This window comes from Sus scrofa, chromosome 13, assembly GCF_000003025.6.
Source record: "Sus scrofa isolate TJ Tabasco breed Duroc chromosome 13, Sscrofa11.1, whole genome shotgun sequence".
Taxonomy (NCBI): Eukaryota; Metazoa; Chordata; class Mammalia; order Artiodactyla; family Suidae; genus Sus; species Sus scrofa.
In genome coordinates, this window is record NC_010455.5 from 148,070,198 (window position 1) to 148,094,403 (window position 24,206).

At 42.6% G+C, this 24,206-nt stretch overlaps 1 protein-coding gene across 1 annotated transcript in view; it reads right to left on the reverse strand.

The window, feature by feature from the left end:
- Positions 1-17,569, reverse strand: part of PLCXD2 (phosphatidylinositol specific phospholipase C X domain containing 2) — a 54,055-nt gene extending 36,486 nt beyond the window's left edge. The window contains exon 1 of the mRNA XM_003358819.4: positions 16,817-17,569. Coding sequence (XP_003358867.1) covers positions 16,817-16,979 — 163 coding nt within the window. The 5' untranslated portion in view covers positions 16,980-17,569. The remainder of the gene's footprint in view (positions 1-16,816) is intronic.

A 24,206-nucleotide genomic window follows, 5' to 3' on the forward strand; every position in this document is an offset into this window, starting at 1 on the left:
TATTTACTGATGAAGTAGGTTAAATGCATTGTGCATGTACTTCTGATAACATGGTGATCACAGGATTTATTTTCAGAGCTAAACGTCTGATCTTCACCCCAATGCAGGAAAATTGGTGGAGAGATTAAAATGATTTTACATTCTGTTAAAAACATGAAGAATTTCCATTCATGGGCACAAGAGGGCACTCTAATCTTCTCTCAGTTGAGGACTTTTTTTTTTTTTTTGGTTAAAACAGCCCAAAGCCTTGAATCCCAGGGTTGGTTTTGCTCTGATTACTTGTATGAACTTTATCTTTTAGGTGCGACTGGAGCTCAATTTTTCCATTTGCAGATTTAGGACAGTGGGTCAAATGAGCTTTAGGGTCTCTTCTATCTTAAGAATCCAAGAATTCTAACTTATTAACAGCTAATTAAAGGCCCCTATTTCAATAAAGATTATTAATCAATGCAAAGAAATAAGGTATGTTTCTTTCATACTTGCTACACTTAAGCAAAAAATGTGCTCACAGGTTTAACTCATCATGTTTGCATAAAGCAAATCATTTCCAAGGCTTACAGTGGAATTTACTTATTTTTGGCTCATCTAAGAATTTCATCAAACTGCTGGAGAAATTCTCTCCCTCACACCAACTAGGTTCTCACTCTCACAAGGACCACCTTCCAGCTGGCCAACGATGGATCTACACCACCCGATTGAATACATTAGCCAATGGCTCATTTCTCGTTTAGCACTTAGGTGATAGTTCCCTTCACTCCAAAATGACTCATATTTCATTGCTTTGTGGGACATTTCTATGGAATTTATTATGGGGACTTAGAAAAAAACACCTTCCTCATCACCTAGCTTGGCTGAATGTTTTCACAGGGGAGGGTTATTTTGAGATTCATTTGACAAACTGCTGAGTAGCTGAGATCCAGGGAAGCTCCTCAGCTAGAGCCCCTCAAAACAAGAGGAGTTTTTTTCTTTCCTGTAAATGAAAGACTAAGCCAGGAGCTCTGACAGGGGAGAGGGAAAATCCAACCAGTAGCAGTCTAAATTACACGAAATGATGGGTTTAAAGGAAATTTGTACATTATACACAACAGGGAAACTGAAGGAAAACACACCCACCCTGGAAGACCAGTGTTCTGACAAGTACACACCTGCTAAAAGCCTCTGCTGATCTTTCCGCCGAGAGGCAGAAAGACATTTTCTCTGCTGGAGCCTTGCTGGGTGATTACTACACAGTCCACTTGAACCACTGGGCTGCTTTTGCTCTGAGTCAATAAAAAGCCTCCTATATGTCTGGTCTTGGAAAAAAAAAAAAAAGTGACTTGTTCAGCTGGAACAGGTTTGCAGGCGGTCCTTCAAATACCACCATCCTCAGGGGCACTCAGGCCTTAGAGGCCTGCCATGGAAAGAAATGCCTCAGATAAAAAGAAAACTGCCCTTGATTCTAACCAACGAAAGGAACTGAAGTTACAGCCCAACACTAGGTCGATCAACAATTCTAGGAATGTCTTTTATTCAGATGCAGTTAAATGAATTTGGCAAGGCCAAGGTTTTGCAATGTAGTATTGTTATCAGTTTTGTTGCAAGTTGCTTAACTTCTCTGTACCTCAATTTATTCATCTGTAAAATGGAGATAACAGTACTTAACATTACTTAGTTGTAAAGATTAACTGGATTTACACATAAATCAAGTAGAGCAGAATCAGGCACCTAGAAAATACTTTATAAGTGTCATGTAAGTAAGATCTTTTGTCCATTATTATGTTATTGCTATCACTGCTACTAAGGCCATGGGACACCTTGACAAGACTTTGCAATGCTGTTACAACATTTTGTCTTACTCTAGGCATTATTACTCATTTTTTCCTGTGTGTCCTACTTTCTCCTTAAATTAACTAGACATATCTACACTTTATGTTTAAATTCTTTGTAGCCATTTCAAGATTTAATGTCTCTCTCCTCTTTGGCGGGCTCCTTTGTTTCCTTTGAACCACTATACAAATATACAGACACGGAGTATACAGGTGACAAAGCCCAGGTGTATAGAGTGGAAAACAGGTCCCAATGGCACATAACAGGTTCCATAATGGAAGTGTGCACAGAAGTAGTTCTTGAGCTGTTTCTTGCAGGATTTGTGTAATTAGTCAAGTGAAATGGGGGTTATCGGGAGGGTGATGTGGTTGAGGAAAGAACATGTTTCAAATCCTGGAGACATGAGACAGCTTATTTTCTTTCAGGGTTTTCTTTAGGCTCTAAATTGTCACTGGCTCTCTAGAGTAGAGATAAAGCATAAAGTGTTCAGCACCACGTTGAAAACTACTCGCAGTCTGTCTGTGCAGTCCTTTCCCATTTCCTCCTCCTATTGTTCCTATAGCAAGCCATGGCAGCACATGTTCCCTGAAGTGCCCTTGCTTTCCCATCTCAAATTTTATTCATGTGGCTCCCTCCATCTGGAAAACCCTCCACCCCCCTACTGAATCCTCCCTGCCCTTCTGTGCAGCTCACCAGTGCCCTTCTGGGGCAGCTGTCCCTTAACCCTTACCTGGAAGTAGCCATCCCTTCTCCTGATCTCTAGCACAATTTGCTTGTTTCTTTACTGTACTCACCTCATTCTGCTTTTTATTATTTTAGAGCTGCACCTACGGCATATGGAAGCTCCCAGGCTAGGGGTTGAATTGGAGCTGCAGCTGCCAGCCTATGCCACGGCCACAGCAATGCCAGATATGAGCTGTGTCTGCAACCTACACCGCAGCTCACAGTAACACTGGATCCTTAACCCACTGAGCGGGGCCAGGGATCAAACCTGCATCCTAATGGAAACTTCACCTAGTTGAGGTCATTATTGCTGAGCCACAAGAACTCCTGCTTTTGTTGGTTTAACTTAAACCTTATTATCTCTCCTACAAGATTCTCAACTACACCTTGTCAATTTTTTAAAGATTTCCTGAAGGTGCTCTGTATGATATATCTAGTATGATGCTAGGTACATAGTAGGCCATCAAAAAGGTTTGTTAATAATAATAATAGATATATATCCAGATTATATTAGGCAATATTCTAAGCCCACTGCAGGTATTATCTAATTCTTGTTTTGGGGGCGTTTTTTTTTGTTTTTGTTTTTGTTTTTTGTCTTTTTGCCTTTTCTAGGGCCGCACCTGCGGCATATGGAGGTTCCCAGTCTGGGGGTCTAATCGGAGCTGTGGCTGCCGGCCTATGCCAGAGCCACAGCAACGTGGGATCCAAGCAAGGCCAGAGATCAAACCCACAACCTCATAGTTCCTAGTCGGATTCGTTAACCACTGAGCCACAACAGGAACTCCCTAGGTATTATCTAACTCTTAAACACATTTGTTTAAGTAAAGAATTTAACATTTGTTTTATGAGTAAAGAATTTAATAACCTTACCCAAAGAGAGGTCTAGTCTTTGTCCTTGGCCCCTGGAAGGTAATCTCTTAAGCCCTTGAATATCCTGCCTGATAAAGAGTATCTCTGTTTACCTGGGAGCTTTGGGGCCACATCAAAAAAGTCTAAGGATGAGATTTATGGCGAGGGTTTTGAGTCACTTGGGAACAGGCTTGACCACTGCGGGGGTGGGGGTGGGGCTGGATGCTGAGATCAGCTGTGTGGACCCTCAACAAAGACTCTGGACACCAAGGATTGGTCAAGCATCTCGGGTTAGCAGTGCTTTGTACGTATCATCACACTTCAAGACCAGGACACCAGCACTGTCCTGAGAGAGGACACATTTGAGACTTCCCTGGGCTCTTCATGTGGCTGATTGTAATCTGTGGCCTTGCTGTAATAAACAGTAACTGAGTATAACAGTTTTCTGTGAGATCTGTCAGTCCTTATAGTAAATTGTCCACACTAAGGGTGATCTTGAGGACCCTCAAATTTGTACCTGGTGTCAGAGTTAGGGTGGTCTTGTGGACTGTGCTTCCTCCTACTTTGCACTTGTGAAACAGGTACTATATCTCCATTTTATAGATGAGAAAACTAAGTGACAGAGAGGTTAAACTTTTTGTTCAAGGTCACATAGCTATAACTGGGATTTGATCCTAGGGCCACTAAAACAGAACCCATGTGCTGAACTACTTCTCTATACTGCTTCCGATGCCAATAAAAATTAAAGATAGATAGAGATAAAAATATTAAGAACAGACATAAATGAGCATGTCCTTAAATGCTGAAGATGTTTAGGGCAGCTTTTGTAGAAAATCATCTCTTACTATGACTTAGGTATTTAATCTCTATAAATATTTCAATAGATTTGATCTGAACAGTTATAATCATCTATAGTAAAACATTTCTGTGGCCTGAGCTAAGAACACTTATTTGTAAAAATATGTATGAGAATTGGGCCTTATGGTCATTGAATACAGCAGAAGATTTGTCGAAAATAACAACAAAAATCCACTTTGGAGTTCCCGTCCTGGCTCAGCTGAATGGAATCTGACTAGCATCCATTAGGACACAGAGTCAATCCCTGGCCTCGCTTGGTGGGTTAAGGATCCGGCATTGTCGTGAGCTGTGGTGTAGGTCACAGACACAGCTTGGATCCTGAGTTGCTGTGGCTGTGGTGTAGGCCAGCAGCTACAGCTCTGATTCAACCCCTAGCCTGGGAACCTCTATATGCCAAGGGTATGGCCCTAAAAAGATGAAAAAACAAAACAAAGCAAAACCTTTTAGAGTCCTTAGGAGCAATCTCATGGTTCCTTGCCTTTCCATTTTAATTACTTGTATATGACTCGCACCACAATCATTTGTCTGGGAGCTCACGTGACTCAACCAAGCAGATTTACCTGCTCTTTGCCTTGTGCTGCTTGGGACACTGGCGGTAATGATCTCCATGTCTGTCACTGACAGCTGACTGAGAGATTCTGAGCATGGGGTCATGTCTAATTCATGCCCACATCTCCATACTCACTAAGTTGCTGGTATTTAGTCAGTACCGAATACATGTACACAGAATAAGTGCAAGCAGGCTCACTTGAATGAACAGCTGTTTAGAGAGTTGCTTAGGGCAGATGAACCCAGGTCTCTTGACCTTTTCTCAGATTTCTCTTTGGTCCATTCATCTTCCTCAAACAGGCAGAGGTCACTCCCTGCACCTCTCTCCCCCAGCACCTGTACGCCCCCCATTCCATTTATCTCCACTTGTCCTTCTAGCTTGAGTTATCTGGGTCAATGAAGAGGGATGTGTTAGAAAACACAGAGGACAAAAATAAACCATAAAGGATGACTAAAGGAGCAGCTAGAATAAAATATTGCATTGAACAATTTAAAAGGAAAATTAGAGTAGATGGCAGAGAGTAGATTTCCTGCAATTTATGCTCATGCAAAGTATCTTTTAATAACATCTCTTTGGGGCTTCCTGCCTCACGCACCTAAATTAGGTCTCTGGGAAAAAAATCAGCATTTGTAGAGAACGTGACTCCATATTGGCAAGTACAGAAAGGCTGAGGCATCTTTAGGAAACACAAAATACAGCTGACATGAGTCCAAGGTTCAAGATCAGGGTACCATTGAGCAATTTCTCAAATCAAAGAATATCTTTAAAGCTTGCCAACCCAACGAGATGAACCTGACCCATCACACTTGATTATTTTCGATGGGGCATGTGAGAGAGTGTTAATAATACCATTAAACTGCCCGCAAAATCTGAGAAGGCCATGTGGCCAATTTAATTTTTAATCAGTTGCCTATTTAATTCATAATTATTCACAGGGCGATGAAGCAACTATGTTTCGAAGCAAGGCAGAACATTTGGAAGCTGAGGATGATCAACATGTTTTTCATGGGCTGAGAAGCCAAGGGGCATCCCAGTGTCTGAGGACAGACATCTGCCTGGGAATCCAGAGAGCTGATCCTGGTCTAGCCCAACTGGCTGGATGATCTGGAGAAAAGTGAAGTAAATCAGAGGTTTTCAGACTGGGAATGTTGTCAAATGAAGTACTAACATGTAAAAACAAACGCAAGTAGAACTGGTTAAAGGCCTGTCCAGACACTCTTACTCCTAGCCTTGAGGCATCCTTGCGGCGGGGGTGGGGGTGTGCTTCAAGGAGGAGCCAAGCCTCCCAAGAACTCTGCATGGCACCAAGGGAATTTATTGCCCTAGACAGTCTCCAAATCAGCTTCAGTATCTTATGATTTATGTGGGTCAAAGGTTTTATTTATTTTTGCTGCTCCTTTTTTTTTTTTTTTTTTTTTTTTTTTTTTTTTAGGACTGCACCTGCAGCATAAGGAAGTTCCTAGGCTAGGGGTGGAATCGGAGCTAAGGCTGCCAGCATACACCACAGCCATTGCAACTCAGGATCCAAGCCATGTCTGCGACCTACACCACAGTTCATGGCAATGCCAGATCCTTAACCCACTGAGGGAGGCCAGGGATCGAACTCGTACCTTCATGGATACTAGTCAGATTCGTTTCTGCTGTGCCACAATGGGAACTCCAAAGGGTTTTCAATTCCATGTACTAGAGGCATTTTAAAGCCCTCTAGATATCGAGAGGTATCTATTTTTCTTTGACAAGACTTTCTCTTCCTTAAACGTCCAATAGACGCTAATCCCCAAATAAGATCCCATATAGGTAAGTCATTAAGAAAAAAGTCTTCCTACTGTCACCCTGCTCTGTCTCTGAGCGATGACATCATCTATTTAGTAAAGAAAAACCACACAGAAGGCACTCGGTCATCTCCTGACGAGCTTTCTTCATTCTGGGATAATCATATTTTAACAATCTTTCCCTTTAACACAAAAGAACAATAGGAAGGTTTAGAGAAAAATGGGAAAATATTTAGGGTAGGAGAAAAAGTTATGTTACATATTCTACTCCAAAATTCTTTTACTAATAAACCTCATGATGTAACCTGGGGTATCAGTGTGTAAAATAAATGGTATTTGATAGTGTGGTTATGTAACTAAAAGCTGGTTTGCGATGTAGTGCACAGAACTAACCCCCACCCTCACCCCAGGCTGCCAAGATGGTAGAGGAAATAGTGAACAAGAGATGACAGAATTCACGCAGAACAAGCAGAACACTAGATGAGCTTGGGAGGGCTGCTTATCTGAGACTAGAATTTCAAGATAGTTGAAGTTTTAGAAACATATTAGAAAAGATACTGATTTCAAACTCAAATCATTTTATATTGAATATCATAGTAGCTGTGAGTGAGGGTAGGGGGTTGGGCAAATTGTAAGAATTAGCTCTGAAGTCATGTCCATTGGACGTCTCCCAATTCTGAAATGTCCCATGAGTACCTCAAACTCAGCATGTTCCAAACTAAGCATATCTACTCCCCTTCATCACCCCTAGACTTGCTCCTTTTCCTGTATCCTTATTTTTGGGAATGCCATCCTTGGTCAGTTACCTAAGACAGTTGTACCTTCTCTTTTATCCTCCAGTGGATTCTAGGTCCTACTGATGGAATCTATATATCTACAGATCTATCTCCTATGTCTGTCCCTTTTCCTTTGTCCACACTGTCACTCTCTTCCTCAGGTCAGCATCATCTCTCACTTGGATGACCCCACCCACAACCTAAGTGGTCTCCTTGGTTATGGTACTTCCCAAATCAAATACATTTGTGGACTGCAGCCAGACTGTTCCTTCCAAAACACAGAGCTGCTTTGTCATTCATCTGCTGAACACCCTTCTTGCACCTCCTAAGGTAAAAAGCTAAACCACTTTAACATGGCTTATTAGACCTCTCAGAAGCTGCCACTTTATTCCTTGCCCCCTCCTAGCTTAGGGTAAACTACACTGGACCATTCTGGTTTGTTAAATGGGCCATTTTCTCTCCTCAAGGTCTTCACCCATATTGTTTCCTTGCCTAGGACACTCCTAGCCTTGTTTCTCTTACCCCGGGGTCTAGTTCCTATGCATTCTTCAGATGCAGTGTATACATCACTTCTTCCCAGAGGCCTCCTTGGATTCCCAAGTCTTGTTAAGACATGCCTGCTATGTGCTTCTTCCAACAGTAATCTCTACCTCTCCTGTCATCTTACATAGTATATTGTGTTATAACTGTTCAATTAAATGTCCATTTCTCTAATTAGACAGTCGGGTCTTTGAAGGCAGACACCATGTCTGTGTTGATCATCAATGAATCACCAGTGCCGAGGAGAGGGCCTGGGACATGGAAGATAACCAACATATATGTATTACACAGAATGAAAGAAATTATGAATTTTTCACATTACCCCTCAGCATCCCTCACAACTGATGGGTCACTTTGTTTCTCTTCATGCTTATGCAATTTGTTTAGGGCTTTTAATCCATTCCTGACCAAGTCCTTCAGCGGCTGCTTTTTGCCTTCAGGATAACGTTTACTGTTTAATCTTGGCATGAAACAGAAGGCTCAGTACTTTCCCAGCTGCATTTCCAGAACCTTCTTTAAATGAAATCTATGCTTAGGTTTCCTCAAGGTCACCTTAGTTCTCAGTCCTTAGTACCTCTGCACCATTTCCCTCTTTCTACCTGTAACACCCACTGGTTATTTACTAATTGCTCTTCATGACTCAGCCCAAGGTCATGTCTCCTTGGAAGCCCAGTCTACCAAGCTTTCCTTCTCTTTCTGGTAACAGAATTGGTATCGGTTTTCTGAGTGTCATTGTACCCTATCCATTTTTCTCCATAGTGTCTGAATTTTGGCTTTCTTCTAAGATCATACATTCATGAAAAGCAAGGAGAAGAATCTTATTTATCTCCATATTCACCTAATTTAACATAGTACATGACACAAAAGGGCGCTTGATAAATATTCTTTGAATAAGTACTTTCCTTTTAAATGAATCCATCTTTAAAATACAGGCAATGACAACCAAAAGAAGCAGAAGGAATAAACAGATATCTTTAATTTTTTTAGGCCAAACTTGCATAACGTGCTCAGATAATACTTATGAGGATCTACACGGACACCTCCTGGCAGGATGACCACTTAAACTCAGACCCAGGGAGCAAGGAAGGGACATTGCCTTCACCTTTACCTGTTCAACATTTTTTTTTCATCTGGTTTCAACTGTACTTTAAGAATATTGCTTCCAGAATATAAGCCTTCAAGTCATCCATGTTCATAAAGTATTCCCCCCAGTCTGCCTGAGTCTAGGCAGGATTCTCAGTCACACCATTACTGCAGATGCTGCCACATTTGAGACATTTGTGTTATGGGGTACAACTGCCTTCTATTTTTTTTTCCTTATTTAGATTTCATCAGGTCTGTACAGAGAAGAAATGAGTAGTAGGGTAGTCTCTGAGAAGACATAATACCTTCCAGCCAATAGTTCTAGAATAGTTGGAAATTATTTTTCAAAACCCTGTTATTCTCTTGGAAAATGTCAACTGCTTCATAGACAATGAATCCAAAAAAGACTGCTGGTGTTTCATAGACAGTGCAGCCTAGACATCCCCCTGAGAGCACTGCAGGCTGCTGTAGCCTAACCCATGCTGTCTGGAAGCTCCCTAGAGATCTACTAATGTCATCCTCTTAAGAACTATTTGAACGTCGTGAGCGTTCAACAATGTAGCCCACATTCCTACAGATGTGAGAAAGTGGAAGGACTCCTATTTATCCACGAGTGTAAATACTCCAACAGATTTAGTCACAGTCCTCCTTCGCCTAAATTTGGTTCTTGACGTGTGTTCACATTCTTCTCTCACACACAAACACACCCACCTATTACAATATCTATAAATAATCCCGCCTCTGCAGGCCTGGTTTGAAACTCAAATTGGGGTTAGTCAGCATTTACAGAGTGGTCTGCACTTTTCCCAAAGGCAAATCACGGGAGCTTAAGCATTTCGAGATCCTCCCCTGTAGTGTGCCTGTACTTTTAAGCTCTCAGAGGCCAGGAGGGATGTGGAGTAGAGGTCAGGTAAGAGCACATGTCAGAAACTAAATCCTCAATGTCAGAAGCTCGTCTGAAACAGCAGCATGCATGTGACAGTAGCAGGCTCCTAGGACCTGAAATGTCAGTGGGTCTGTCTTGCAGGATCTTTATAAAGGGTAAACAACAGCAGGCAGTAGAACTTGGGCTCTCTTGAAGGTGAGGCCAAGGTCATGGCCCAGTGTGTGTGTGTGTGTGTTGTGTATGTGTAAAAAGATTTATTTAAAGGAAAGCATTTTGTAGTATTCCCACTCTTGATCTGGGAACAAAATGACTGGGTTAGGAGGGCTGGTGATGGGGCCATGAGGGAAGCAGAAGCAAAGTCAGCAATATGGCCCTGTCACAGAGAGTTACATTTTTCCCAAAGGCTTTGGATGGCTAGAGATGACAAAGTTTGACAGCTGAGCTTGGGACAGGAAGACAAAGTAGCTAAAGAGGATTTTCGTGCTCTCTTGACCAGCTGCACTCAGATTGCATTTAAAGTTCCCTTGGTCACCCTCACATCCTGGGCAACCCTCCATGTAGCCTTCCCTTAACGCTAAGTCCCTTTGACAGGATGACCATTCACGTTATCCTGATCTGGTCAGACAGAGAACACTGAGCCACATGGCTTAATTGGAAGGTCAGCTCCTTAACTACACTGCAAATTACCTGAGGGTGTAGACTGCATTTTACACCTCTTTTTTCTTGTCCATTCTAAACACAGGCTTTCAATAGTGACAGTCACAAATACTTTTTTTAAGGCTACATTATTTTGTGACAGACTGTTCTTAGCATGCTATATGAACTAATTTAATTTTCACACTAATCAAATGAGGTAGTGTCATTATTATCTCTGTTTTAGAGAGAACACTGTAGCACAGAGTGGTTAAGTAACTCGCCCAAGGTCACAAAGTCATGACAGGCAGAGTTGGGATTCAAATGCAGACACTGTGGCTCTAGCATTAACGCTCTAAGCCAACCCATGCATGGTTCTGCTTCTTACAGACACGTGTGATTCCCGAATTCCCTGTGGCTTTTTTGATACTGAGGCTTCAAGAGGATCTCAGGAAGTAACAGATCTTCTGAGAAGAGAAACCTACTAATGCAAACACCAAATCATAGCCTCTTTTTATTCCTCACTGGGACCACCCAGAGAAAAAAACAACAGCAACAAAAACCCAAAGAACATTTTGGTCCTGTGTGATTTTTTTTTTTCTCCCTTGGTTGGGTCAGCCCTGGTAGATTCAGCTTGGTCCTTGGTTTTCTACAGCCTCAGATCCTGTAGGAGAATGATCTCTTCCAAGGCCAGCTCATGGCTCAGGATATCCCCAAAGTGGGGCCAACCTAAACTTCCTGTGCCTCAATGTGTCTTGTACCCTTTTGGGATCTCCATCTCTGTGAGATACACCAGACCTGATCCAACTTCCAGAAGCAGGGTTTGAGTAATGATTCTCTAACTCCTGCTCCCATAGTGATTTTGTCTCTGTGTCATACACACGGGGTATGACTGTGGGACCACAGGAAAAGAGCTATAGAAACCACCAAGGGGACAAAGGCAGGGTTGGAAAGGAAAAGAACAGGATTCCAGGGAGTTCCTGTTGTGGCTCAGTGGAAATGAATCTGAAGAGGATTCATGAAGACATATGTTCGATCCCTGGCCTCGACCAATGGGTTAAGGATCCGGCATTGCCATGAGCTGTGGTGTACATCACAGACGTGGCTCAGATCTGGTATTACTGTGGCTGTGATGTAGACCGGTGGCTACAGCTCCAGTTCGACCCCTAGCCTGGGAACCTCCATATGCCACGAGTGTGGGCCTAAAAGCCAAAAAAAAAAACACAAAAAAACAAAAAAACCCCAAAAAACACAGGATTCCAGAAAGGTAGAAAAGGAACAAAGGGCGGATCATCAGCAAGATGAGGACAGAGAAGGCTCTGGGAATTGGAAGCAGTGAAGAGCAGCAGAGCAACAGCCAGCACTGGAAAGGGAGAGGCCCGGGGACAGGCCAGGTCAGGGGAAGAAAGGGGAAGAGGGGAACAAGAAATGAGAGCAGGCTGAGGCTGCAGCCAGAGAGGAAACATGAGACATTCAGACTGGACAAGGGAAGGAGGAGGGCAGAAACGATGCAGGGTGAGAGAACTGAGCCTAGGACACAAGTGACATCAGAGATCTGCTTCTGACCCTCTGACCATCTTACTCTGAATTTCCATTTCCAGTGGGGCTCAGAATTTCCATTTCCAATGGGGCTTAGCACTGAGCCTTATCTCGAGCTACAGGAATATTCTGCAGAGATAACAAGAAAGGGATTGGAAAATGTTCAGTGTTTCATGGGGCATTTACAGAAGGTGAACCTAACCAACCTATTCAGTTTAGCTCTGATCACAGCTGAAAATGAGAGTGGCTGCAAGCCACTCCTCTAGCACTCCAGTTCCAAGGACTAAGCCATTCACTCTACAGTCACCAATGACAGAGCTGCCACCTGGATTAGGATTTAGGGTTATAAAGGGAAAAATCCACGTTCTCTGTGTACCAGTTGTTCATATGGAAGACAGATACCTAGAAATAGAAATGTGGGGAGAGGTGCAAATAAAGATATTAACACAGGAGTTCCTGTCATGGCTCAGTGGTTAACAAACCCGACTAGCATCCATGAGGATGCAGGTTCTATCCCTGGCCTTACTCAGTGGGTTAAGGATCTGGCGTTGCCCTGAGCTGTGATGTAGGTCGAAGACTCGGCTTGGATCCTGAGTTGCTGTGGCTGTGGTTAGACCCCTAGCCTGGGAACCTCCATATGCTGCAGGTGTGGCCCTAAAAAGAAAAAAAGACAAAAAAAAAAAAAAAAGACATCAACATAGCATTACTGGGGGGCAGCAGAGGGAATCCTCTGGCCATTTTCCAAGTATCCCCCCATTCCTTAGTCCAACCAGCCTATTTCACCTGGAAAGCTCTCTTCCCAATTCTGACCCCCAGGCCATATTCCTTGAGTCTTGACTATTTCCCAGGTCAAATTCCATTTTTTTTTTTCAAGAAAGTATTTCCAACTCTTAAACATTGGAATTAACCTTTCCATTCTGTGTGCTTCTGTAACACTAACTTACATCTTTGTTTTAGTATGCACCTCAGTTAGGTTTTTTTTAATTGTGTATGGTAAAGATATACATACATAGCTATACGGACATGTATAAATATCTCCAGCACTAGGTTGTAAGCTCATTTGACAGCAGGGTTGATGCCTGATTCACCTTGGGGTCTCCCACAGGCCTGAGCATGGAGGTTTCTTAGAAGGTACTCCCAAGTCTGTTCAATTTGAACTATTCTATAGTCCCTTTTAGGATGCTAAAGTGAGAAGACCATGCCTCATTCTGGCACTTGTGAGTCCTTGTTTGCACTTGCCAAAAATAATTTCTTGTTCTAAAGAGGCATAAAAGAAATAGCCTTCAGATCGAAAATGATCCACTCATTCTTCCATATTTGGAGGCAAACAGGCAACGAACAAACAAACGAAAATACCAAACAAAAAACCTTAAAATTCATCAAAAGATTTTTAATTGGGAAAGGACTCTACATTTCATTTAATCCAATATCTTTACTACAAATGAGGAAACTAAGTTCTGAGAAATTCAGATACAGAAATTCTTTGGTATCACTGTCAGAATCAGTGATATCACATTTTGAGACCCTTATGTTCAAGGCTCTTTCCAACAGACCAATAGTTTACCTTTAATAAAAAGAAGGGGAAAGAGCATGGTTTAAAATGTAGAAAAAGCATTAAAATATACAGAGAAAAAGAATTCACTGAAAAGCTGTATTCACTATAGAAAAAAAGATTTCTTATCAGTCCTTTGTCCATAAAGCAAGCCATGCTTTCACTAAATCAGCAAAATGGTTTATAGAGTTTAAAGTTTTAATTTAAAAATGTGACTTTTGCAGTTTGCAGATTTTTTACCCCTAGGGTCTCCAGTCATTCTCTGCAGTTGGCAGGGAGAATTGTTCTGAGGTTCTTCTCCAAGCTATGCCAATATGTTTGGGTGACACTGGTCATTAACAGGTGTTCTTAACAGTTGTGGAAGGAAAATAATACATCAAGGCTTTGTTGAGAGGCGCACATTCACACTTGTTCTCTCCCATCACGATTTAGGCAAATGCAGCAGATGCAGTCAAATCTGACATAGTTCACTCCATCCCAGTTCTGCTATCAATGCCAGAACCCCTGCCTTTTCCCTGCCCTTTCCCATGTCACTGCCACCCCACCCCCACCCTGACAGAGCTGATCCAATATTACAGATGCCCTGGGTCGGCACACACAAGCACACATGCCCACACTGCATAGGTCTAAACACTATATTTGAATTTAAAACTTACTGGGTTCCAATTCCAAATAAGGATAACTTACTGGGTTGCAATTCTGAATAGGGAGATACATATCTTTACAGATAAAATAGGGAAATAGATATATTTATATTATTCAGAGGTATAAGATATATACATATCTATGTGTGTTCTAGTTAGCTAGTGATACATAATCACTCAGATAAAGACCATCTAGTTTTGAAAATCCTTTCATCTGTTGCAGAAGATGGTCTGGGAAAACTGGATTGCAGTTAGAGAATTCTCCCCCAGCCCCCCAGCTGCTTGCTCTGCACTTCCAAAGTCCTCCTTAGGGGCACAGGGACAGTGTATGGGTTTTTGGAGCCAGCTACCTAGGGGCTTAAATATTAGTTCTGCTGTTTACAACTTGTGTGATCTTGAGACAATTACTTAATCTTTCTGGATAATAATTTTCTTATTTCTAAATTGAGGATGTTAATACCCATCTTGGAGGTAATGCATGCCAGCAGGTGTAACATGGGAGTACTCAGTAAATAATGGCTATTATGATGAAGGTGATGATGAGGGGGAAGAGGAAGAGAGGAAAAGGGAAGAAGATGGTGGCCTCCACCTCGTGAACATCGTCTGTGTTTCAGCATCTCTCAGTAAGTCTGGGCAAAACTTTACTGCTAGTCCTTAGCTGGAGAATACCAAGCTTGAGGTAGGGAAAAGAGAACTAGTGGAGAGGCAGGGGGGAGGGGGGAGAAGGGGGAGAGGGCCCATGAATGGCTAGCACTTAATATGTGATTTTCCTGTCTTGAGCTTATATATACATACACTCATGTCCCTTCTGTTGCTGGGAAAAGGGCATTCACAGCAATGAGTTCTGTTTCTTTTAAAGAATCTTTTTTTTTTTTTTTTTTTGCATGGAAAAACTAAACTTCACAAAGCAGGGTGAACAAATTCCTGTGTCCCCCATGGTAGCTAACCATAGCATTTCCAGTCACAATGGCAGGCTCTGCTCTTTGCAAACTGACAATTCCAGTAACTGGGTGATACCTATAGATCGCAGAAAAAATGCCCAGCTCCTTTCTGGAGTCTGGGAGTCAGAGTGCATAGCCACGCCATGGACAGGGCTGCTGCTGTGGTCTGAACAGTCCAAAGTACAACAGGAAGGAGGAAGCTCCAGCCTACCAGGACATGCCCTGAATGATAGAGCCATTTAGCGCTGCCTAAGATGCCATTCTGTTTGCAAACACGTACTACTTGCTGTACCACCTGACAAAACAATTCCATTAGAGAGCCTAAAGACAAATGACTCATGTTAAAAGAGGCCTGTGTATCATTTCAGGGATGACTCCACAGGCGTCAATTAAACATGGAAAAGACGTGTTCTGAAGCACAACCATCTGGCATTTCCCAAGGAGCTGTAGTCAATGGCTGATAAAACACAAGTGATCATAACTATAAAGATATTCAGCAACTCTCTCCTTGCTCAAAAGCAACAAGAGCCCATGAGGACAATGAACCTGGAAGACCTCCAAAAGAAGAGGCAAGGAAGGAAAGGCTGCATCTGAAGCCAGCCTGGCTCTTTCTCATGCATAGAAAGCAAAGATCTGGGGTTGCATGAGGTCATCTTGTCTGCCACCAAAAAGCTGACTGCTCCCAGGGATGCTTGGGAGTTTGTCTGGAAGTCTAGGGGTGAAGTCAATTGTTATGCCTCCAGGTGAGAGAGAGGACTGGCACTGGTCCATCTCCTGCTCCTAGGAGTGCTTTCCAAGTATCAGAATCCAGGACTTTGCCCAGCACAAGAGACCAAGATCCCTGTAGTCCAAACCTCCTTCCCTAGAAACCATGTTTTAACCAGCTATTGGGAGGAAGGAAGAGGACACATTTAACAAATCTAATGAGAGTGATGTCATGGTACAAAACCCCCAGGAGCGGAAAAGTGGCTGGTGCAGAAGTGCTTTTCAAGGCTTCAGTTCTAGATCAGCCAGGCAGACATCTGTGTATATACATAGAGAGACAAAGCTTCAAACACCACCACCTTATCACACCTAATGACTGCCTGTGATGAGCACCTGCATTCTCTATTTCTGGCTTTTTCAGCAACAAAAATATGTGTTTTTATACTCAGTCCTGGTTCTGAACCTATTCTTAATGCTAATCCATTTTTTGTTTCTCTCCCCACTAGGCAAGGTCAGATAAATGAGAAAGGAAATACCCTACAGTATTAATTTTGATCCAGATCTAAAATTGTTAATGACTTTATATTCATTACCCTTGATATCTCCTTTTTGAGTGATTTCAAGTAAACGAACCTCTTACAGACCCTGGTCCCACAATTAAGAAGTTAATGTTCTTAGAATGAGGCTTTCAAGTAAAAACAAAACAAAAAGACCCAAACAAACAAACAAAAAATGGTGCTTCTGTTCTCTTGAGTCCTCTTAAGTCCAATGATGCAGAGGACTTAAATCTCTTTACAGCAGCCGCATCAGTGTTAAGTTTTTGGTTGGAAATAAAAAGCGGTTTAGTTAAGGTCACTGACAATTACTTTCTCAGCACAATGGAAATGCAGCCCAACCCATTAACAACACTAAAATGGCAGAAGCAAACACAGTGGGAACAAGTAGGAATAGAAGAATACCTGGGATTGCCAGATGGGAAAGGGGTACGTTGTGGAGGTGAGGAGGGAGTGAGGCCATCCAGTCAGCATTGCAGACCTCCAAGGATGTCTTTGTCCCGCTGGGGTTGGGGGAGCAGATGGTCCCCATCCTGAGTTTCCTCCTAACCTTCCTAACTGCTAGCATCCCTCTCTGTCAGTCAACTGCTGAGGCTCAGCCCAGTGCCACTCACTCAGCGATCATCATTGCCCGGGCTCTCGAGCATTTTAGGGCCACCTTTGTCACGCTAGCCTGCTCAAAAGGCCTTTCAGGTGGGGAGACGGGGCAAATAGGTGGTTCCCTAGCCCCCAGCACCTGCAGTCCCCACCCTCTCTGGCCCAGCCGCTGTTCTACTCCCTTAATCTGCTGAAACCCGGCTCCGCTAAACTTCTTAGGTTCCTCCTCTGACGCCAGAGGAAGGTAGGCCCCTCGAAATAAATCATGCAAAAACTGAACGTCCCATGAGCAACCACGCCCGGAGGCACTCACACGACAGGTGCCCACATCGCAAATAGTCCTGCCGGTGGTTCTGTAATACACACGTGAGCGCCCGGACGCACCATCCTTAGCCTGACTTATGCTTCTGTGTGTGTCACTGGGCTGGCACATAAGCTGGGCCTGCCTGCTACCTCTCCCCGGTTCCTCCGCACAGGTTCCCCTACCCTGTGGCTTCCGAAGGCGCTCAGAAGTGTAACCGGCGGCACCAGGACTCCCGGCAGCCCCGCCCCGCACTGCCGGGCAGATTTGCCGGGCGAGGCGGCCAGTGATTGGTCGCTGACGGAGGGCGCTCCGATTGGCCCGCGCCCTCCCGGGCTGCCCCTTCGAGCTGCGCCCACCCCTCCGCTGCCCGGCCTACCCCCTGCGTTACTCCCGCCTTCTGCGCGTAGCCAGCCACTGCCATAGGAACTGCAGGCAGGCAAACCAACACGCTTGGGCCCAGTCAGGTCTAGGGTCGGGCAGGTCTTTCCACAGCCTTCTTTACGGAATCAGCATTCAGATGTTAAACGCAGCCTTTCTTCCTTCTTCCTCCTAAATACACACACACACACACACACTCTCTCTCTGTCTTACAGAGAGAGTATTACATACCTTATAAACCATAGAGGCGGCAGAAATATGAGAGGTAAAGAAACTAAGGTGCAGTGTATCCTATTTGGATGGTTTGTGTCTCCACCATAACCTAATTCATATTCACCCACACGACCCCTCTACAGAGAAAGAAATAATGATACTTTATGCTTGCATCGCCTGTTTGGAATCTTCTTCCAAATTTTTTGTCCCATTTGCTCTTCACAGCATTCCCAGAAGTAGGGAGGGTTGCGGATCAGATCCCCTTTTCATAGACAGTAAAGCCAGAGGCCCTTCTGGGACCAGTTCATGTGGTGGCCTATTTTGAAATCCCATTTTGGAATGAGATTCCATTTTTGGAATGAGCCCCAAGCTCAGCCCATTTCTCTGCTTTCCACAACATTCCCTACACCTTCAAATGATCCTTTTCCATGTTGTAACCCAAAGGATCGCTAATGCTAAGAGAACGTCTCACGTTGGTGATAATCACAGGAACAAATTGGAAAACAGGCAAATCAAGAACCTGACCTTGGTGGGGCCCTGGACTTCAAGCCAGGCAGCTCTTCAGTGGCTCAGGATGGGCTCATGGGAAAAGGAAACAGCAGCCTGTGCCAGCAGAAGACTTGCAGATCAATCTATACCTGCAATCTATATATAGGTATAGATTGATCTGCAGGTCAGCTGACATAATGGCCCAGTGGCCCCACCCCATGTCCTAGGTAAAACTACACAGCAGCAATGCAGTTACTTTTCCAGGACTAACTCCTGCTGCCTATTGCCTCCTTTTGGCATCTTATTAAATTTCCTCTGCTGGGCTATTATTAACATTCATTGAAACCTGCTTTTCAGCCTTTTGAGCTACGTAATATTACCAGTTTTTCTTTTTTTTTTTTTCCTGGAGGAGTATGCCTTGGTTAATAGAAAGAAAGGCTATACTACTTATCACAGAGCTTCTGATGCTTCAATAGCACTTCAATGTAGTGCTCTACATAGTGGGAATATGTCACCTACCTGTTTAAATCAATGAAATTCATCCCCAGTTCTACCCGCAAATCACACTATGAAGGAATATCCCAAGATTTACTTTTGAAATGTCATCTTTCTGGGCTTCCCTTTAACTTAATTTTTTTTTTTAATTACCAAACACAAATTTTATGAAAGCCGCCTAAGGCAAACAAAATGTGTTCTTTAAGCTTTACTGTGGAATGCTAATTTCAATGACTTTTCCCCTTATTTTTCAGCTCTTAATGGAAAGAAGGAGCATAATAAGAAAGCATTAAACCTTAGACTTCGTGACATCATTGCGTGAGAACTTGAAAACAAGAGTAGAACCACTTCAGAATGAGATGTTTTGTACCTCTGACAGCTTTCGGTTTGTCTAAGAAAACCATTCAAAAGAAGGCAACACTCTCTCTATACCTTGAGTCGGTCCTGGAAGAAATTTTGCAGGTGAAAACACAGTCTTGGCATATAGCAGGTGCTCTATAAATACCTGTTAGAAGGGAGATGCTTGATAAAACGTGTTCTGCTGGGTTCTAGGTAGTACCTTAGAGCCCTGCTTTTCAACCTTTAATGTGCAAATCAACCATGTTCTGATTGAGTTGGTCTGAGATAGGCATGAGATCCTGTTTTTCTTTTTTCTTTTTTTGTTTTTTTGCCTTTTTCTAGAGCCCCATCTGTGGCAAATGGACATTTCCAGGTTTGGGGTCTAATTGGAACTGTAGCCACCAGCCTACGCCAGAGCCACAGCAACGCGGGATCTGAGTCACATCTGAGACCTACACCACAGTTCAAGGCGCTGGATCCTTAACCCACTGATCGAGGCCAGGGATGGAACCCACAACCTCATGGTTCCTAGTCGGATTCATTAATCACTGAGCCATGACGGGAACTCCAGATTCTGTTTTTCTAACATGATTTTAGCTGATGCAGCCCACACTGAGTAACAAACACCTTAGGAAACAAGCTCATCATGGCTAGGTGAGAATATGTATTTCATTGTTTCTCTTTTCCAAGGCCTTATAATACTTTTATTACTTTTATAATAAAAAAATTTTGTATTAAGAGTCCCAGCTAAGAATTTCTAAAGAATTAGAGAATAATTGTTTTGTCATATAACATAATGGAAACCAATTTATGAGTGTAATTTTTATACTCTACCACAATTTCTTTGGAAAAACTAATTTTAAAATAAAGATGAATAGGTACAGGAGTTCCCGTCAAGGCTCAGCAGTAATGAACCCAACTAGTATCCATGAGGACATGAGTTCGATCCCTGGCCTCGCTCAGTGGGTTAAGGATCAGGCATTGCATGAGCTGTGGTATAGGTGGAAGATGCAGCTCAGATCCCACATTGCTGTGGCTGTGGTGTAGTCAGGCAGCTGCAGCTCTGATTTGACTCCTAGCCTGGGAACATATGCTATGTATGCGGCCCTAAAAAAATTAATAGTTGCCATTTGGATAGTTAATATATTCTTAATACTATATTATGAAATTTATCAAACAGAAAATAGACTAAATAGGAGGACTGAAATTTTAAATCAAGTCAATTTTAATTAACAATGACAACCAAGGGAGTGTTTATTATGTACAAATCATTTTGATAGAGGCTGGCGATGGAAGAAAAGCTAAATAAAAGTTGAATCTGATGGACCTCAGATAATATATAACCCAGGAGAAAAGAGAGTCAAATATGTGAATTACAAAATGTAATGAGAGGCTGAATGAAGGGATAACAGAGGCGCAAGTGGAGGACAGGAAAGAGGTGTCCATTTTGATGGAGGATGGGCCCAGGGATGCATTATTAGAGGAGGTGGCATTTGAGCTAGGTCTGGAGTTCTGAGAAAAGTTTCTGCAAGTGGAAAATGGATGGAGGGTTTTGGCATGAGAAAGGGGTCATGTAGCTGAAAAAACATAAGCAAACGCAAGTATAAGCAAAGCTGACAATGAATGGGGGATGTGAGAAACAGAAAAAACACAAGCGTGGCAGCACATAGAATACATGGGAAACATAACTCATTTACTATCACTGAACCTTCACCAGAACCCAGTGAGTTAGATACTTGGTCCATTCCCATTTTGGAAAGGACACTGAAGCTTAGAGGCTATATAACTCTGCCCACAAGTTCATAGCTAGTTAGTGGCTATGACTCCAATCTCTTGATCATTGTGCCAGTGGTTTCTCATTATATGTGACCTATTTTTATTGTAAACCTGGTAAAGGATATTTATGACCAAAGTACATTAAAGAGTTTGGACTTTTTTCCTAAAGATAAGAGACACCATTGCAGCTTTTTGAGAAAGGTAGTAAAATGATTGTATTTTAGGAATATAACTCCAGCATAATGAAGAACTATTGGAAATATACAGTCTTTCAGGTAAATCATTGAAATAGGTTATCTAAGCAAGAAAAAAATGAGAAAACATGCAGAACTCTGGAAAAGGAAGTCTAAGTACATGGCCTTTTCAACTATGGTGCTTGCCTACCTGTTCCCACTTCCCATCTCCAAGGACCCGAGTGGTCAGCCTGACTGCCTCTGGAATTATTTTCATCACTTGAAAAATCTCATCAAATTGTTTATTCATTTTTATTAAATGCAACCAAAACCTGCAGGCTTTGCCTCTCTTGGAGGCTACATTATATTTTGGAAATGTTTAAGATGGTCCGTTTCATTTGGAATCATTTCATAAATGAATACTGATAGCCCCAGAGCAAGTACCTAAACAGCTTGTCATTTGGAAGTGTGTGGTTGGTAGGGCAGTGTGGCCTAGATTTTCCTTGACTAGAGGCACCCTAGAGGCCTCAGGAGAAACACTTAATGATACTGTGGCTGGGAATGACTCTGGCCCCCACATTAGACCCTGTGCTATCTTACCTCCCAGTCTGTATGTTAGATGGGAACGGAACAGACCTTGAAAAGCACTAAAACCAGGCTAGTTCACAGACTGTTTGGTCCAGAGACACTGCCTGGAGGTAGGAGAGTGTAAGATGCTTTGAGTTCCACGGTGCCATCTCATCACATTTTTTTCTTTTTGTTTTTTCCTGGCTGGAGGGTGCTAGGAGGTTGAGGAACTGAAATGAAGAGACAGGTAAATGAAAGATGGGATGGGGTGTAAGTCTGCTTTGCTTTGTGCTTCCAATCAGCAGAGTTTATCCCTAGCCTTTCCCAACCTCCTTACCCCAGTTCAAACCCAAATAACTATGTGATAAGGATCAGCATAGAATGAAGGTAAGTCACCAATATGGGTGGTGCTGGGGACATGATGATGGCAGCAACAATTACCTCCAGGAAGAGTGACATCATTGTAGCAGCTCAGGACATTCAGGAGCCTCTGTGTGAAGGGTGGTCACCACCTTGTGAACACATATGACACATCTCAGACACTCCTGATATCTGCATGAGCCAGGAGCTGGGGATCAGGTGGGGTTTTTTTTGTCTAGGGCTGGAGGCAGAGACCATGTGATCATGACCTAGACCCTGCTCATATCCAGGTGAGTGTCTTTAAGATTCTGAGTAAGAGAGCAGCAGCAGCTTCGACAGGAAGTTGTCACATGCGGCATCACCTCATGTCCACCCAGTATTTGTGGCCCGCGACCAGGATTCCATCATGAGACAAGAGTGAATGCAGCAGTAGTGGCCATAAGATTGTCCTCCAGATGTGAAAGCTTGGTAATCAGGAAGATCCTGGGAACCTCTCTGCCTTTTACACCTATTAGACATCAAGTGTTTCTGGTATATTTAAAGAAAATTTCCTTTAGCAATGTGGTGTTGCTATAGTACTTTTGAGAGAAGCTAATAACAAGTGATTTTAGGATTAGTTTAAGGTCCATTTATTCTTTCTAGCATACCTTACTCCTGTGAGCTCTTCCATTCCCCATTCCCATCCACCCTATTGCCAAAGAAGGTAACTGAGCGAAGCTCCAGGCCTTTTTTCCCCAGCTAGTTAGCCAGTTAGTGGCAGTGGCAGTGCCTGATTTAGTATGTTATGGAGCCACCTTCTGGTAGTAAGGGTGCGCTTCACTCGCACAGTAAGCTTCCTTTCAATTACTCCAAAAAAAAAAAAAAAAAAAGTCTTCATATCACCAGCATCAGCAGAAACAGCTGGGAGCTTATGAAATACAGACTCTGGGTCACACTCCAACCCCACCGAATCAGATCTCCTTGGGTGGTATCTTTTTTCTTCCTTTAAAAAAAAGCTTCCCCAGGGGATTTTTATGTCCTAGATGCTTTAGAGCAAGACTTTGAAATATCAATCAATTGCTCTTAAAAAAAAATTTGGAATAGGTAGAATGGCAGTTCTTATCCATGATGTATGTTAATGTAAGCAATCAGAGAAGAATATTTTGGTTTAACTGCTCTCTCTACTTACCCCACTCCCAAAGTTCCTGGGATTATGAGAGTGACATCAGCTATTAGGAGAACTTGTGTGTATATCATAATCACTTGACCTTCAGCCACAATTATAATGGCCTATATACATTTTTTATTCATTTAGGAAATTTAATCTTTAATCTTTAAAGGGAGTGTGTTCTTTTTCTTTTCTTTTTTTTTTTTTTTAATGGCTGCACCTGTGGCATATGGAAGTTCTCGGGTCAGGGAATGAATCCAAGCTGTTGCTGCGACCTATGCCCAGCTGTGGTAACACCTGATCCTTAACCCACTTAACCCACCATGCCCAACTGGATCCAAACTCACTTCCTCCACAGTGACCCAAGCTGTTGCAGTCAGATTCTTAGCCCATTCACTATAGTGGGAACTCTGGGAATGCATTCTTTTTAATGATCTGATTCTGCACTTTAGGTTGCTGTCATTGGTTGGAAATACCATAATGCCACATCATCTGAAAAGTAAATATCATGTTAATTGAAAGCAGATATTATCATTCTCTTCCAACTTTATTATTAAAATTAAAAATTTGCAGAAACAACTTCGACCAACACAATTCTTTCTTTAAAAACAAAGTAAATAAATTTAAAAGTAACAATAATGAATCTTTAGTATTTTTCCCTTAGCCACTCTCTCTGAATGTTAGGCTATAGTCAGAACTTTCAGTATGTTTCTTGGCCTTTTGATGATTTGGTTTCAAAGGATTCTGAGCTGCTTAAGTCTGTAGCTAACCCCCTGGCTCAGCCACATGTCTTGCTTCACCTTCCTAAACTGAGCTCACAGCTTCTGTTTCCTCTTAGTAGCAGAAGTAAAATGGAAAGTAAATTCTACATATCTTCCTGTTTCAGACAAGTACAAAGAAGAATGCTCCAGACCTTAGAGTTAGGCATGATGATGAAGTAGGGAGGAAATGAGTTCC